This window comes from Adiantum capillus-veneris, chromosome 8 (assembly GCF_014529385.1).
Source record: "Adiantum capillus-veneris isolate H3 chromosome 8, ASM1452938v2, whole genome shotgun sequence".
Lineage (NCBI taxonomy): Eukaryota > Viridiplantae > Streptophyta > Polypodiopsida > Polypodiales > Pteridaceae > Adiantum > Adiantum capillus-veneris.
Genome location: NC_140938.1, coordinates 125,426,651 through 125,443,419, shown reverse-complemented (window position 1 = coordinate 125,443,419; position 16,769 = coordinate 125,426,651). Strand labels below are relative to the sequence as shown.

Sequence of the window (16,769 nt, the reverse complement as noted above, 5' to 3'; positions counted from 1 at the left end):
TCAGAAATAGAGTCCCCATCTGAAAAGAGCTTGCTTTCTAGGGCATCTGGCATATTGTCTAAGGGACATTTGGTGCTGTTGCATAGCACGCTCAAGCATTCATCCATGCGCAAGCCAAATGCTTTCTCCATATCATGCAGGAACACAAACCCATCCACTAACACTGAGGAGAAGCGGCTGATTTCTACCTTTGGGATAGCCACATCCGTCAGTGGTAGTGGCACTGGAGTGTCACTAGGGCCAGCCGCAACTATGGATTTCTCTACCAGTTCCTCAAGACCCCTAGGGTACTCGAGCCAGTGTGCCTTTCCTTTCACTGCAGGGTTCATGGGGATAACTTGCTACTCCTTGGTGTCCTTGATAAAGGACCCAACCTGAAGGTGTGGTAAGCGAAGCTCCTCCAAATCAGGTTCCTCGCTCACCAAGAAGATAAATGTTGCGAGCCGAGAAAGGTACTCCACCCCCAACTTGCGCTTCTTGAGTGCTGACACCCCTGGGGCTTGCTCGTCCAAGTAATGGCCTGCATCGATTGCAATTTCTTGGAATCGTTGCAACCGCTTGGAGAATGGGCGATCACCTTTGTGTATATAGTGCAAAAGATCGCAAGGCACCCAGATCCCTACATGTGGGGGGATAGATACAGAATATTTTATGATGTGCTCCTCCATGAACGCAAAAATCTCGGCAAATGCATCCATGTGAAGGGCAACTGTGGCATCAAGGTCAAGGAGACGAGTAAAAAAGGTGTGGAGGTCCAACTTCCCTTTGTATTTGGTGTCCTCGAGGAAGAGGATGAAGCGTGACAAAGGGGTGGATGTGGCTGTAGATGCAGAGGCTGTGGAAGCATCCATGTCTAGCCTGGGGTGTAGACAGAGAGTGGAGGAGCTCAAGAGTTGCAAAAGTGAAAATAGTGAATGAGTTAGGTGGCCCCCCTTTTATAATGGACCCTTTTTTTAAGACATTAAAAAAAAGACACTTTCACCAAAAAATGATTTCTCATCCCAATGCAAAAAATTATATTCAAAGGCATGATTTGCCGAAGCAAATCATGTTGATTACAATGGGGATCAGTTTGAAAATTGCAAGAGTTACAAAGTTATAAGATCGATAGCATAGTTCCATTCATCCCCCAATCCTCCTCCTCCTTCAGTTTGTCTTCCATTCTCTTCCCAATCTGCGGACATTCATTACAATAAGCATCCAACGATCGACAAACCATGATGTATTGAAAATGTGGTGGAAGGATTCTCACCTTGTGACCTTGTAAACGAAACTGTGCTTGTTGAAGGGCCTCAAAACCCATAATAACCAAATGTTCTCGAACATTACTGAGAGTCCAATGCTTGTTCACTTGGACTGCCTCCAAAGCATCGTTGGGCATCTTAACTGCAATGTCAAAGCTTGCAATAGCATCATCTACACTCTGTAAGGGAGTCCACACTCCAAGCTTGCACATCCAACGATCATAGTGAAATCGTATGTACAAGGAGGTGCGGGATTTCAAATAGCGCATTCCAATACCTGAAGCTCCAACCTTACAACGGTACCGGTCCCCGTTGTGCATGCTCTCCACAAAACCCCAGTCCTCTTCTAAAAGCCTTCCTAATTCCTCGTAATGCGCATCTTTAAATACAAGCATTGTGGTAGTCTCCACAAATCCAAACTCTTTAAAAATGTGCACAAAACAATGAATAGGCAAACACCAACTCAAGCCCACAGACCTAGAAGCTTTAGAGTATTTCAAAGAGTTTTGGACATCCATTATCATCTTTTGCTTGGAAGATGCTACCGACCACAAATCTGGCACCGGCCACTCCATACTTAATAAGGAAGTTACTTTGATGGGTTCAAGCGTTCCAAACGCTTGTGTAGAAGTAGGGACAATATAGGAGTGAGAATAGAAGAAAATCCTTCTTTGAACTAGTTTGGTTGGGCAAAGATGTGGGAACATTATTGCTTCAATATCCACATGTATAGCATTGAATGTGCCGGAGAGACTATGTAGTGGCTGCTCCTCCACCAACGTGGATGGAAATATGACTATAAATGCATGACAAATCTTAAGTATGAATCCATAATAACATTACACTGTGATTTCACACCTAGCTTTGTATTCTCAAAACATGTACTTACAATGTGTTGGAAATCAAGGTGGTTGTTGCAAATGTATGGTTGACATTGAAAAAACATGTTGCACAATGGCTACGGGGTCCCTTGTCTTTGCGGTTCTTGAAGCCAAGGAGCTTTCGTTTCCAATGAAGATCCAAGTTTGCACGATTCCGCACACGATGAGGGCCAATAGCAGATGGTTGCATGTATACCCAAGCACCTTTGGTGAACTCTTGTGGCACCCACTCATCATCTACACCTCTAGTGTTGTGGCATGTGAGTGCTGTGACCTCATCCTTTGGCCGCCTTTGCGAAGTAGAGTTGGCCATGGTTGAGCAAAGAAAACTAAGAGGAGGAGAAGGAACTTGCTTGTTGCTACAATGTATAGAGGATAAAGTGATATGAGAAGGTGAATAACCCTTATGGCAATGGGAGGAGAAGGTGGATAACCCTTGCTTGGTGTAGCAATGGGAGGAGAAGCTGGATAACCTTTGCTTGGTGTGGCAATGGAAGGTGGTAGGGGAGGAGAGAGGAGCTTCCTTGCTGCAGCAATGGAGATGGTGTAGAGAGAGAGAGAGAGTGTTGGAGTAGAGGATGAGTGTGATGGTTGCAACCAAGGAGGGGTTGGAAAAGGGGGGTTCTAGAGAGAGAAAATCACTTTTTGCCTAAGAAATATCTTTGGGAGAGCTCTGGATAGCAAAAACAGATTTTTCAAAAGTTTTTTTAAAAATTTGAATTTTAGGGTTTTTGGGTGCACGTTTTGACTTTTTGAGGTCAAAAAATGCTTTTTTGACCATAAAATAGTTTTAGGAGGGTTTTAAGAAGATGAAATTTGAGTTTTGAAAATTTTAAAAAATTTCAAATTTTTGGGATTTTTTCAGAACCGGATAAAAAAGGAGTGAAGTTGGAGGTTCCATATGGCCCACCCACCCTCCCCCCCACCCCCACCCCCACCCCACCCCACCTTCTCACTAGGTAAGAGTCCATTTAAGAAGTGTAAGACTACTTTGTCCCCCTATATTTTTGAGGGCATAGAGTGTGTCCACCACCCTCTTCTCATTGGTGGTCCTTTAATTAACCTTAATCCCAAAGGGCCCCTAGAGGGTTCATATTTTTCCTAATGGTATACCTTGGCCAATACACATCTTCAAACCATGAAGTAGTGTGTCGTATTCTGCTTCATTGTTGCTAGTTGAACCTTGTAGATTGACCTTCTCTTTCATGAACACCTCTCCACTTGGGTTGAGCAACACTAGCCCCCCCCTACTTTCCCTGTGGCTCGTCGAAAAGCTCCATCAAAGAACAAGGTAAAAGCATTAGGAATACTTTTTGGTGGTGGCAATGGTAGGGTCTTTACTTGAGGCACCTTAATTTCCTTCTCATGTACCCTATAAGTGAGAATCCCTACCAATTGTGCATGCACACTATCATCTACCTTGAAAGAGTATTGGAACTCTTGCAACTCCATAATCCACTTTGAGATCCTAGTACTAAGATTCATTTGAGATGACACCCAAGGGAACAAATTTTCTGCAGTGAGAATTACAAAAGGTTTTGGTAGCAGGTAGGATCTAAACTTTCTCACCGCAAACATGAGAGGAAGCATCATGAGTTCTGCTTCTGTGTAGCCTCTCTCCAAAGCATTCATGACCCTACTAGCAAAGTAGATGGGTCGCATCCTTGTACTGTGGGGATCTTGTTGTAGCAACACAGCACCAATTGTTTCCCTTCCAACACTAGAGCTAACAAAGAATGTGCACTCCCAACAAGGAGGCATGAGTGTTGGTAGCTTTGACAAAATGACTTTAATGTTACAAAAGTACTCTTCAAGCTCATCAGACCATGCAAATTCTACTTGTTGTGTCAACTTTTGCAAAGGATGAAGCAACTCCAAAGCTAAGTGAATAAAGCGTGACATATACTTCACCTTTTGAATGAATGAGATGACCTCTTTGAGATTCTTGGGTGATGGGAGCTCAATAAGAGCCGTTGCCTTTGAAGGATCCACCTCAATGCCTTTATAGGAAACCTTGTGACCAAGCAAGATCACTTCATCCTCACCTATGTGACACTTGTCGGGGTTGAGTTGACCTCCCATGTCGTAGAGCTTCTTTAAACCTTCTTCTACCCTTTGTAGATGCAATGATTTTGAGCTATAAATGCAAAAATCATCAATAAAAACCCTAATGGACTTTCGAAAGAATGCTTGAAACACCATGTTCATGAAGCGTTGGAAAGTTGCAGGAGCATTTGTCAGGCCAAATGGCATGCCTCTAAAAGCATAACAACCCCAAGGAGTAATGAAGGTTGTTTTCAATTGGTCCTCCAATGCAATCCCTATTTGAAAGTAACCTGAGTAGCCATCACACACAGTGTACTTCTCATGACCAACTACCTCATTCAGTATCTCATCCTGAAATAGGAGGGGAAAGTGATCTCTTTTTGTTGCCTCATTGAGTGGACGGTAATCCACACACACCCTCCACTTGCCGTTTTTCTTAGGAGTGACAACAACGGGAGATACCCACTCTGAATTCTCCACTGGATAAATGAAACCTGCTGCGGGGAGCTTTCTTACCTCCTTGAGTAAAGCCTGCTCCTTGATGACTCCTAGCCTTCGTAGCTTTTGAGCCTTAGGTGTGGCCTCTGGATTCAACTCAATTTTGTATTGAACAACATCTACTCCACGCACATTTGTGTAGTCTTTAGCAAAAAGCCTAGGAAATTTCCTTAACAAACCTTTGAGCTCCTCTCTTTCATCCTTTTTAAGTGTTGTAGATAACATACCTTCTAGCATTCTTTCATCTTCCACTTTTTGGCTCTCTTGGGAACCTACCTCTTCCAAACCTGGGCAAGAGGTCTCCTGGTTGTTTGGCTTAAACCTTACCCCCATGAATTCGATGGAAGACTCCTCTTCAGTAATGCTGCCGCTACTTTCTCCTTCTGAAGTGCTATCGGTCCAGCCTTCCTCCGTCTCACTTTGAGATGATTCTTCATGGAGCTCCTCTTGGCGTTGCTCCTTCATGTCAAAGACAACCTTCTTATGATTGTCATTCCTGCAAATTAGCTTTCCACTCTCCCAATCCTACAAAACTCGCATTTTCATTAGCCATGGTCTCCCTAGGATAAATGGGTAACCATTTCCTTTGGTAGACATGACATAGAAATCCACTGCCTTCTTAATGCCAAAGGCCTCCACAAAAACATTTTTACAAATGCCTACGCACCTAGCCTTGCTATTGTTTGCCATCTTGACTTTAATTTCAGGTGTCTCATGGATGTGCATGCCTAGTTTTTGCATGAGTCCCTCTGTCATGATGCAAATTTGTGCACCCCCATCCACTAGACCTTTCCTAACTAATCTTCCTTTGATGTAACAATCCAGCACAGGTGTAATCTCCTCATTCATTTCAGCATGTGCAATTTTTACAACAGGCACACTCTCTTTTACCTTTCTCCTCGTGCTAACTGCTTTTGTTAAATCCCTCCTAACTTGTGGACATAATGCAAGAAACTGAGGCCATGCGATATCAGGATCCTTACCTCTCATTTCTTCCAACAGGTTGTATGGAGCCATACCATGTCCAAGTGGGAAGTCTTGGAGGTTGATACGACGTCGAGTCCTCTTAGCTTCCTTGGTCTCCTTTGCCTTCTTTTCTTGTCCATGGTCACTTTGTGATGTAACTCCTTCTTTCTCCTTACCTTTCCCTCGGGCACGCTTAATGCCATTTGCTTCCATGTCAACCTCTCTTGAAATTGTCACCTCTACCACATGCACATTTGGGTCTGGCAAAGGTGGAACTCCTTCCACTCCTTGTGGAGGTGGTCTTGCTCCATTTGGCCTTTGTAGAAGCCGTGGTTGCTGACTAGTTCCTTCACCTGCATTCATCACTGGGTAATTCAAGTTAGGTCTCCCTGGCTCCCCACGGGGCCAAGGACAATTATACATCCCATGTCCAAACTCACCGCAATTACAACATTGCAAGACTCTCCTAGGTCGTGAATCTCGCTCTTCGGACTTCTTTGCTTGTCCCTTTGGACCTACAGCTTGTGCAAGGTGAATTGACAGGCTGCTTAAAGATTCGTTTAACTTCTCAATCACTTGCGCCGTTACCTCAGGAAGCTCCCTAGATGTTGATGCTTGTGACTTACCTTTGGGTCTAAGACCTTCTATTGGAACCTCCCTCCTTAAGCACTTGAGTTTCCTATATTTCTCAGCAGCCCTAGTTTCAACTGCATCAAAGGTAGCAGGTGCACCTGCCTCAACTTTTACCTTAAGGTCAAGAAAGAGTCCGGCTATGAACCTCTCCTTCTTTAGGAACTCTGCACCATCACCAGGGTTAGCAACATTTCTCACCCATACAGCCCAAAGACGTAGAAACTCTTGCTTGTACAAGTAGTAGTCATCTAAGTCTTTTTGTTTATGAGAAACAATGTCTTGCCATAGTTTTTGAGCGTTTTGGGGATCAAAGAAGTATTTCTTGAAACGATTCAAAACTTCTGTGTAATTCCCCTTAACTTCCTCAGGCAAAGAGTCAAACCAAGTGCTAGCATCTAAAGTTCCTAAGGACCACCTCAAACATTTCTATACGTTCTTGATCAGTTACTATCCTCTTGATACGTCAAGACATCTTGAAATTCTCTAAAAATAATTCTGCATCCTCTCCAGGCTCTCTAAAGAAAAGAGGATATCCAAACATTTGGCGTTGGCTCTCCATTGAATTGATTCCAAAGTGACACACGTTTTTGTTTTTTTCAATAATATTTTCTAAATTGCAGTCTATTCTACAACAAAATAAAAATATTCACATCAAATGACCTATGATAATCAATAAGAGGTAGGATGACAGGGTTTGGTGACGCGAGAATTTCTCCTACTCTTTGGGCACCAAACATGAACAGCATACGTTGTTGAAAATGGATTTTTCTACTAATTGCAATGTTTACTCTAATGTATGGAGTGAAATGGAAGGAGAAAATCTCTATTCCTTCACCATTATCCATGGTCTATGCATGACCTAATTCTTTAAAAAAAGCAAAAATATAGACGTCCAAACTAAGGTCGTACCTAATAAGAGGAAAAATAAAAGGATTTACTGAAGCGTTTATCTCAGCCAACCTACGAGGGCCCAAAATTCTACGAATTACTCGTTGAAATTGTAATTTAGTACTAACAATTATGTGCACCTTTTGCCTTGCAATGGGAATAAAAGGATGATACAAACTCTCGTGATTCATGCAAGCGACTTGATTATGCTACGGGTTGAGCCTACACAAAACATACACAAGCCGTCCTCCGTGGGGGCACCAAAATTGAGGCGGTTTAGGGCGGGCAACAAGAGAGGCGACCTCTAAACACCCCTCAAGGCTCCCGCGCTGCTCAATTGGGGCTGGGGGGCAACCATAAGCACAACACAACAACCAACCCACAGCCAAACCCAAACAAGATAGGGGCACCACCTAGTTAGAGAGCGAACTAGGACGCAAAAGAGGAGAATCCCTTAGCAAAACAAGCGAGAAGGAAGGGTACACTATCACTAATTTAAATGCTACAAATACACACATCAAACACACACACACACACACACAAAATAAATAGAGAGATCTTTGTGCAAGAATTTAGCTTCAATATTAATGATTGACGTGGGTATATGAACAGCTTGGAGGAGAGCCAAGAGACACGATTAAGTTTGATGATGTTGCAATCTACACATTATCTTAGGGTTATGGGAGACCTCTCACCATACAACCTTCTTATAATGTTTTCCCAAGCAACAAAAACAAACACAAGAGCTCTTGAGTCACATACAAGCAGATACTACAAAAGAATCTCAAAATGAAAACGCATCACCTTAAACCAAACGAGATGAGGTTGCCAAGCGTGAATTGGAGAGACTCAAGAGATTTTTGACCCGAGATTTACACCCAACTTATTGATTAAATTGATGCACAAGAGTAGGTACAACTTTGATTGGAAGTTATGAATCACTCACTCCCTTGCAATGTTACAACTAGCTCAAAGAAGCTTTCCTATACGCCACATGTAATGGTGCATAGAGAGCTCACTCTCACTCTCTAAAACTAAGATGGTGAATGGCACGCTCAAAGTAGTGAGCAATAGTGTAGGGATCCTTAAATTTACAAAGGGAGAAGGGCTCTATTTATAGGTGAGGAGAGCCCTAATTAGAATTATACCTAATCAACATTTTCATAGAAAAGCATGTTTATGAAATTTTTTATATGTTCTTATGAGAGTGGGGCTCTCTCGTCTCTCGAGTCACATGGATGTGGGCTCAAGAGGAGAGAATTATTGAGGTGAAATAGAGAAGATTCTAGAGAGGTGAGTGATTTTTGTGTGAGGTTGCCTACTCCACGGTAGAGTAGAGTGGGTGCAATTTACAAAAAAAAAAGGTTAGTAGTTTGAAGTTAGTAGGATGGGGTAAAATTACATGGCATATACACTCAAGGTGCATTATATGATTTATACAATGATAAAAATTAAGAGAAGAATGAGAATATACACAATTTGGTGGAAACCACGAGATGTAAATGAAAATTTTCACCTTCTCCTCTAGTGAATGAAGCGGTTGTAGAACTTTGTCGGTGCAGTTCTTGTGACCATGGGGAAGTTGAATTCTCCATGATCAAACTCCTCCTTTTGCAGGGCTTGAGATTGGTTATTTGCTGATTTTTTCTCTTTTATGAAAGGATGAAGAGGTTATGGTAATATGAATTTGATTCTAGAGAGAGAAATTGAGCTATATGTGTGTAGAGATGATAATCTTTTCAGCTATGGAATAAGGAGATATGGAAATGGTGAAGAAGATAAACTAAGCCATGAAAGTTGCAAGTTTGAGTGAGGGATGGAGAGGAATGAGTGTATGTGTGTGGAAGTGGGAAAGGAGGTGAGAGAAGACTATGGGTTACTTTGTGAGAAAAGTGGGAAGACTGGGGTCCACTCAAAAAATCATAGCTCACCGGTGGTTGCTCCAAAAATCACCAACATTTTTGAGGTGACTATTCAGATTTTGTTCCACATTTTCTCTTTTGACCACCGCTCCAAATTCGGAGTGGAAATGGGTACCAAACATCTCACCAAAAAGCCTATTTTTTATGCCTGCAAAAGTCTTTTAGTAGCCCCCTTCTTTGTTGAATTTGTACAATGCATCCAAGAGTGAGCCCCTCCTTTGTCATATCATAATACAAAGCATCCAAGTTGCCCTTCACACATGCATGGAGGAGGATTATTGGTGAATAAAGCAATATATACATGGTGGGACTAGTGTATGGACTATTCATGGATTTTAGCTCAATGAGCACATGGTGTTAGAATATTGAGTAAAAAATAAATAAATAAATATGGAGGAATTATGGATATGGAAAGATATTGGAATCATATGATATGGTCCCTCTTTGTATTATTTTGGGTGAAAGAGGAAAAGGTATGCAAGTAAATGAAAATAATATAATAAACATGACTAAGAAAGTAGAAATCAATTTTTTTGTTTTCACGAGGGTGAGGGTGAAAATGTGGGGGTGATTTGTATAAAAGAAAAATATGAGGTTAGAGTATGTACACATTGGCAAAAAATACACTTATGGTGCAAGAGGATGAAAGAAGGCATACATAAGTTTAATAAAATACACACCTAGGTATAAATATTTAAATAAAATATCAAAATAATTATAAAAAATCCCTATATTTAGGCTATATATATAATGAAATATTTACACACAAAGAGGCCATAATATAGATTTTTTAAAATTATTTTTGTATTTTTTTGGCTCAACTAGCCCAGTGACTAGCTAATTGAGGGTTTTTAAGAAAATACGAGAAAAGTCCCCTAACTCACACACACCTATATACAGTGAAATGGTAGGGATAGCCATAGTGTTTGGGTGAATTTAGTAGGGTGAGGTAGCTCACTATGACAATTTATAATAGCCAAAAAACGGCTATCAATACAATCCAAGAACTCCCAATGTTTGGCCTTGCGCCTTGTTGATTGTCATCCCAAAAGCACAACGTAGGGGAAATTGGCTGCGTCTCAAATCAAAAGGGAGACCTTCTCTAGATCCCATGAGAAAATCAATCCTTGGAATGAACACTGCATTTCCTGCATGTGACCCTGTAATGATTTCTGCTTCAATCACTTTGCTGTGGAATTGCTTACAAATCAAGCGTGTCCCATTACAAAGACCACTTCTTAGATCCAAATTGTGAAGCAACATAACTGGAGAATTCTGTTTCAATTGTAGAACATGCAGTGGAAAGCGTCCCCCAAGATCTAAACTATTTACAAACTCACTTGTGAATAAAATGCTATCACAATTTGATTCACACACTAAGTCCGCACTGACATATTCCTTATAAGTACCAGGAAATTGCTGCAAGTCCAAATTGTTTATAGTATCCACCTCCTTGTTCCGTGGAGCCAAAATTGCTCTATCCTTGAAAAAAGATGCATGGCAAGTCTGTGTTTCAAGGTCTCTATATATGCAAGCAACCAATGCTTGCAAATTATTTTGTGGTAGCATCATGCAAGCCGACAGGGCCACATTATCAAGTATGTCCCCATCACAAACATCGCCATTACTAATATCAAGTGTCCATTGTACAAACTCTCTTTCAATAACATTACTTAAACAATTGACCACTCGCATATTCTGTGTTAGATGCATGATTTCTGTACGTTGCCAAATGTATGAGTGGCACAAAGATGCATTAACAATGTATTCTCTTCCCCCTTTGCGTACAACAGGTAATATCTGTCTGAAATCACCACCAAGGAGGAGAACCTTTCCACCAAACAACATGTCATTTTTCATGACATCTCTTAGTGTCTTATCAAGAGCCTCAAAAGCGTGTCTATGAGCCATGGGGGCTTCATCCCATATGATCAGTGAACTCATTCGCAACAGCTCAGCAAGCTGGCTGTTTACTTTAATGTTACATGTGGACTCAGAAGTTATATCAATAGGGATCTTGAATCTACAGTGTGCAGTCCTTCCGTTGTTGAGAAGCTGTGCTGCAATCCCGGACAATGCACATGCCAAAGCAACTTTGGACTCTCCGCGTATCCGAGAGAGCAAAGCATTGTAGAGATAAGTCTTTCCCGTTCCACCAGGCCCATCCAAGAAAAAAACAGTCCCTCTACTCATGCAAGCTGCTTGTAAAACCCGATTGTAAGCTTCCCTTTGCCCAACATTGAAAGATGATTCCATTCGAGCAGACAATACTCTTTGTTCCTCTCTGTTATACATGAACTCTTTAGCAAGCACTCCATGCTCACTCATAATTTGCAAGGTGTGATCCACCTGGGGCATTCCAGAATAATCTGAGAGCCTCTTTCCATAGTGTTGAAGCATTGTCTCTAAGTTTGACAAAGCTTGGTTCTGTGCCATGTGTTCACAGATATTCGCATCATTTGTGCGAACCCTCATATGATATACATGGTCCTCAGAAAGCTCCTTACAGAAGAGATTCCACAATGCACCAGGATGTATTGGTTCACAAAAAACCAAAATAACTACAAACAGTAGGCGCAATTGCTGCCTTGTTTGCTGAAAAGAAGCTTCTTCCAAACAAAGAAACCATTCATCATCGACTTGCAGTAATCCTCGTGCATTACATGTTTCTCTAAATGTGTCATATACTCGTCCATTGAAGGTTCTAATATCCTCAAAAGACTTACATCCTTTGCACATGTTGAGTAACATACACAAATAGTACAAATCTCCAGCATTGGAAACAATGTGGTACATTCTTTCAATCATGTCACCAATCTGTCTTTGAGTCCATGTTCTACTTGCTGGCTTCCAAAACCACTTTGTTGGGAAGTCTATGTACAACAAATCTTTGGCCTCTGGATATTGTTGATTTGCAACAAACCACTCAGTGAGCGTTGTCTTTTTGCTAACATCTCCCTCCACCACACTCTGTACAGTCGCTCTGTCGCTAAAGATGACTTGATTTTGATGAGGCAAGTGAACTTGGAGCCGTTGTATGTCAGATTTCTCTTGATGCATGTGAAACCCAAGTATACACCAGATAGCCTCAGATGCTGATACATATCGAGCATTAAGATAGTTTGTAACTTCATTTAGAATCCCTTCACTATCTTGTAGAACAACAGTGGCCCTGTCATGTCCCTTATACACATACTTGTAGAGATATTTCACAATGGATATAGTGGAGCAAAACTCCACATTGATATGTGCATTGTACCTTATTGACAAAAATGGATTGTATGAAACAATCCATTTATTACTCATTTGCACTTTATTACGAACAATGTAATTTCCATCATCCCTCCTCATGTACGTTGGGTATCCATCCCTAGCCACAGTAGTCGATGCACTGAAGCTTCAAGGATATTTAAACCTGCACTTCCCATCTTTCATACATGGAGCATTCTTATTCAAGTTTCCACATGGGCCATGCACATTACAACGACTGATAACATCATACAACTGTGGAAACATTACTTTATCAGGAAGCTCCGCACACACAATCTTATCATAATGCAATGTCTCTGTTGGCTTATGCTCAGATGCAAGTATCAATAGAATATGAGCATGAGGAAGGCCTCTCTTTTGGAACTCAATCACAGAAATGTGTCCAATGACCTTACCAAAAATAGATCTCTTAATCAGCAAGCCCATCAAATCCTTGAACTTATGGTAGAAAACACGGGCAGTAAGATCAGGACGATCATTGGATGTTTGTCCAAGCAGTAATGCATCCTGTATCTCCTTCCATCCAGGATTGCATGTGAATGTAATGAAGAGATCAGGTTTTCCTCTCTTGTGTATAATTGCCATGGCATCCTGGTACAGCTGGTGCATATAGTGAGGGCCACCAATATACGAAGAAGGCAATACAACCCTTCTTCCAACATTAGCACCCAATAACAGTTCTCTATCATCCCTTGTTCCATCTCTTGCTCCAACCATATCTGTCAAGCCTTGATACACCTCACTGCGAAGTTCACTTTGATGATTATGAACCCACAAAACCTCAACTCCTCCATACAACTATATGCATCAACAATATATTGTTGCAGTAGCCTACCACCACGTAAAAGACATTGTGTCGTGTCATCTCTAATTTGCAATCTATACTTGTAGAAATCCATTGTAGAAATATACTTTGTAGTTCCATTTACTCGCTCTGCTTACTTCCGCTCTGTTCACTTGGGGTATGTAAGGATTCCAACCTTCTTCACCATTTGGAAATAGCAACACATATAATAGAGGCATGTATGACCTATGGCAATTTGAGATTCGTTTTAGACCACCACCCAAAAGATTCAACACAATATCACGATGGCCAATGTTGCTCTCTTCACCCTGACCAGGCATGATTGCAGCAACTTCCACACTTGTTAGAGCAAGCCATTTGTACGCTTCTCAGTAATGACCATCTTAATCTCCGAAATATTGGAAGTTTGGACCATTGTAGCAAACCCCTAAAAGCTTGAACATATGGATTTACTCGATGCATCATCGATTGCAAGCTTTTCAAAACATCTGGTGAGTTTAGAAACATGACTCATCCTGTTTTGCAACTCATTCTCAGTGTCAAAAAAATACAATTGAGCAAAGCGAGGGATTTGACCTGACCGCTCTTTTGGCATCAATGGACCAATGTTATGATAAATAGATCCATGCACCTTGAAGGTATAGATTCCTTTTCTTTGGCAGAGAGATTCATCTATATGAGCTCCCAAAGAAGCAAATGCCAACACACTATTGTATGCTCTGATATGTTTCAAGAATTTTCTACTTCTAGTATTACCCCCGTGCATCAATTCCCTTAATTCTAAAGGAGGTTCACTTAATGGCGGCAAAGAAAAATTTCCTGAGTTGCAACAACTCTTCCCCACAAATGTGCGAATGGTCTTTGCTTCCGTTTTCCAATCTAAAGCACCACAAAAGGAACATGCAAAATCCAAGTTGCATATGTTGTGAAGAATACACTTTTCATGAGAAATAGATAACATAGAGATATGCATCAAGGAAGTGGTCTCAGAATATAAGTAGGTGATAGATAGGCAAAGTGTCTCAACTTTGGAGTAATCTCCCTCTCTGGAGACAATTACAGGCTCCTCAAGAACATCTCCATTATTGGCTTCCAAATTGTCTTCCACTTCAATCCCTACATAACTTTGCGAGAGAATTGACTCGTTATCTACATCCAATGCAATCCTTCCCTGAGGAAATTCATTGCATCGATTCACGTTTATCAAATGCTGGCAATCTTCCCAGCGAGGCACATCAATCTCACCCAGAGAACGTCAAACTCTATCTCGCGCTACTGCACGTCGCGTAGCTCTAGAGGCTTGACATATCCTTCTACATCTTGCATGTCCAGGAGACAACACCTTTGGACCAATAGCCATCTGTCCAAAAAAGAACTCTTATAAGTACTCACAGGTATATAGAGGTTAGTATCTAGAGAATTAAGAAGAGAGTATGGAGAAGAAAGGATTTCCCAACTATGTCTATCTTTCTTTGAGAGAGTTAGTGAGAGGAGGCTTGCCAACCCACATGGTAAATGTCTATATACTTCTATATTTGTCTCTCTATATCTCATCTAACTACTACTAAGGATATAGTTGTGGGAGCGAGTCCATCCGATTAGCCCACCGACGATTGTCGGTTAAGTTTCAGCGGCGGACAGTTTTCCGCTGCGGTTACAACGCGCCAGACTGCACGTCAACCGGATTCTCACCCAACTGAGGTCCCCTGACCCTTTAGGATTCGCCACGTTAACCCATTATTGACCATTGGAAACCTTTGCTCAAGACGGATTCAAAGGTGCATCCAAATCAGCCCCGAAGTGCTTCATTATGAAGAGTTACCATCGTGACAGGTCCCCATTTGAGTTGGTAGAGTTGCATTGAGGCTTGGGTTGTTGTGTACATTCTGTTTACGCAATCAAAAGCAAATACCACATCGGCAATGGTGTGCATGTGATTACATTAGGAGAGACACTCTCGCTTTGCATCTGCCAAAAATAGCCCAGAGCTTCTAGACATTTCACACACCTAGAATACTTTGTGTGTGTGTATGTGTGTGTGTGTGAGTGTATGTGTGTGTGTGTGTGTGTGTGTGTGTGAGAGAGAGAGAGAGAGAGAGAGAGAGGGAGAGAGGGAGAGAGAGATTCACTGCTACATAACTTGAGAGAGAGAGAGAGAGAGAGAGAGAGAGAGAGAGAGAGAGGGAGAGAGAGAGATTCACTGCAACATAACTTCAGAGAGAGAGAGAGAGAGAGAGAGAGAGAGAGAGAGAGAGAGAGAGAGAGAGGGAGAGAGAGAGTTTCACTGCAACATAACTTGAGAGAAAGAGAGAGAGAGAGAGAGAGAGAGAGGGCAAGGGGGGGCGGGGAACGGGAGGTGTGACCCAAAAGACACTGTGGCAACAAAAATACTACAATTATGGAGATCCTCTGAGAATGTAGTATCCAAAGAAGACAACCAAGAGTCATGAGCAAATTGGTATCCACTACATACATAAGCCTCCCCCAAAATGTAGTCAATATCCCCAAAGCCACCAAAATATAGATCCGCTAAGTCTATAATGAGAAAGAAGTGAGTATTACTATCGATTACATAATTCACTTCTTGCAAGGGTTGCCCTGCTTTAAACTGGATGGAACATCTCCAACGGCATTAATCCCCTTCTTGGGCCAATGGGTAATTACCAATGCATGGAGCTTGTTTGAGATAGATCTAACTTGGGAGACACCTGTTATATGTTGTACTGCTACGGCGGTCAATTTGTTGCTAGTACTTCGTAATTCAGGCACAATGCTTTTGAAATCAATGCTATCCTTGTCAAGAACATACCTCTCCAAGAGACTCATGATTTTTGCCTCGTTGCTTTCTATGCAAGAAAGTTGTCCTTGCATTGAGCTCTGCTGCTGCAAAATACCATTTATCTGTAGCTGCATCCGTTCCTCTACACGATGAAGATAAACCCCTTGCTCATATTGTGAATGGCTCAACCAGTGAATGCTCTCTCTATAGGAAACCTGTGATGCCTCTGCTCTGTCACATGAGGCTTGAATTTTGGAGCATACTATGTGGATGATACCTAGTCCACCTAAAATTTGCTTCTTTGCAGGTCCATCGCCACCTCGGGCAACGCACTTGGCATTTTGTAAATTGTTGCTTAGGTCTCTCTCTGGGGTAGAAAATATCACCCCCGAAGAATCTCCTCCAGAGGTAAGCACGTGCTCCATCTCTGTAAGAAAGAATAAGATATATATTTAGCACCGTGTTATACATGTTTTTCTCTCTATCTATTTCTATCTCTATTTTTCCCCTATCCACCTCTCTATACCTCCCTCTCTATGGCTCAAGGTGGCCATAGAGAGAGCAATAGCCAAAGCCTGTGTGTAGGATGTCGTCTCTTGGAATGCACTGATTGTGGGATATGCCTAACTTGGTTAGGGCCAAGAGAGCGGCTGCCCCATCCCTCTCTCTCTTTGTCTCTCTCTCTCTTTCTTCTCTCTCTCTCCCTCTCTCTCTCTCTCTTTGTCTCTCTCTCTCTTTCTTCTCTCTCTCTCCCTCTCTCTCTCTCTCTCTCTCTCTCATGTGTAGGCATATCCCACAATGAGTGCACTCCAAGAGATGACATCCCATAGATTAAGC

General features: G+C 41.8%; 1 protein-coding gene across 1 annotated transcript; it reads right to left on the bottom strand.

Annotated features, from left to right (window-relative positions):
- Positions 1–10,068: 10,068 nt before the first annotated feature.
- On the bottom strand, positions 10,069–12,429 carry LOC147452907 (uncharacterized). Its single transcript, XM_086519312.1, has one exon. The coding sequence runs from the start codon at positions 12,427–12,429 to the stop codon at positions 10,069–10,071; it is 2,361 nt and encodes a 786-aa protein (XP_086375438.1).
- Between the last annotated feature and the right edge of the window lie 4,340 nt (positions 12,430–16,769).

What these genes read in the sequence shown, in the direction of transcription:
- LOC147452907 (XM_086519312.1), bottom strand. Translation starts at nt 12,429, where the DNA reads ATGAGGAGGGATGATGGAAATTACATTGTTCGTAATAAAGTGCAAATG.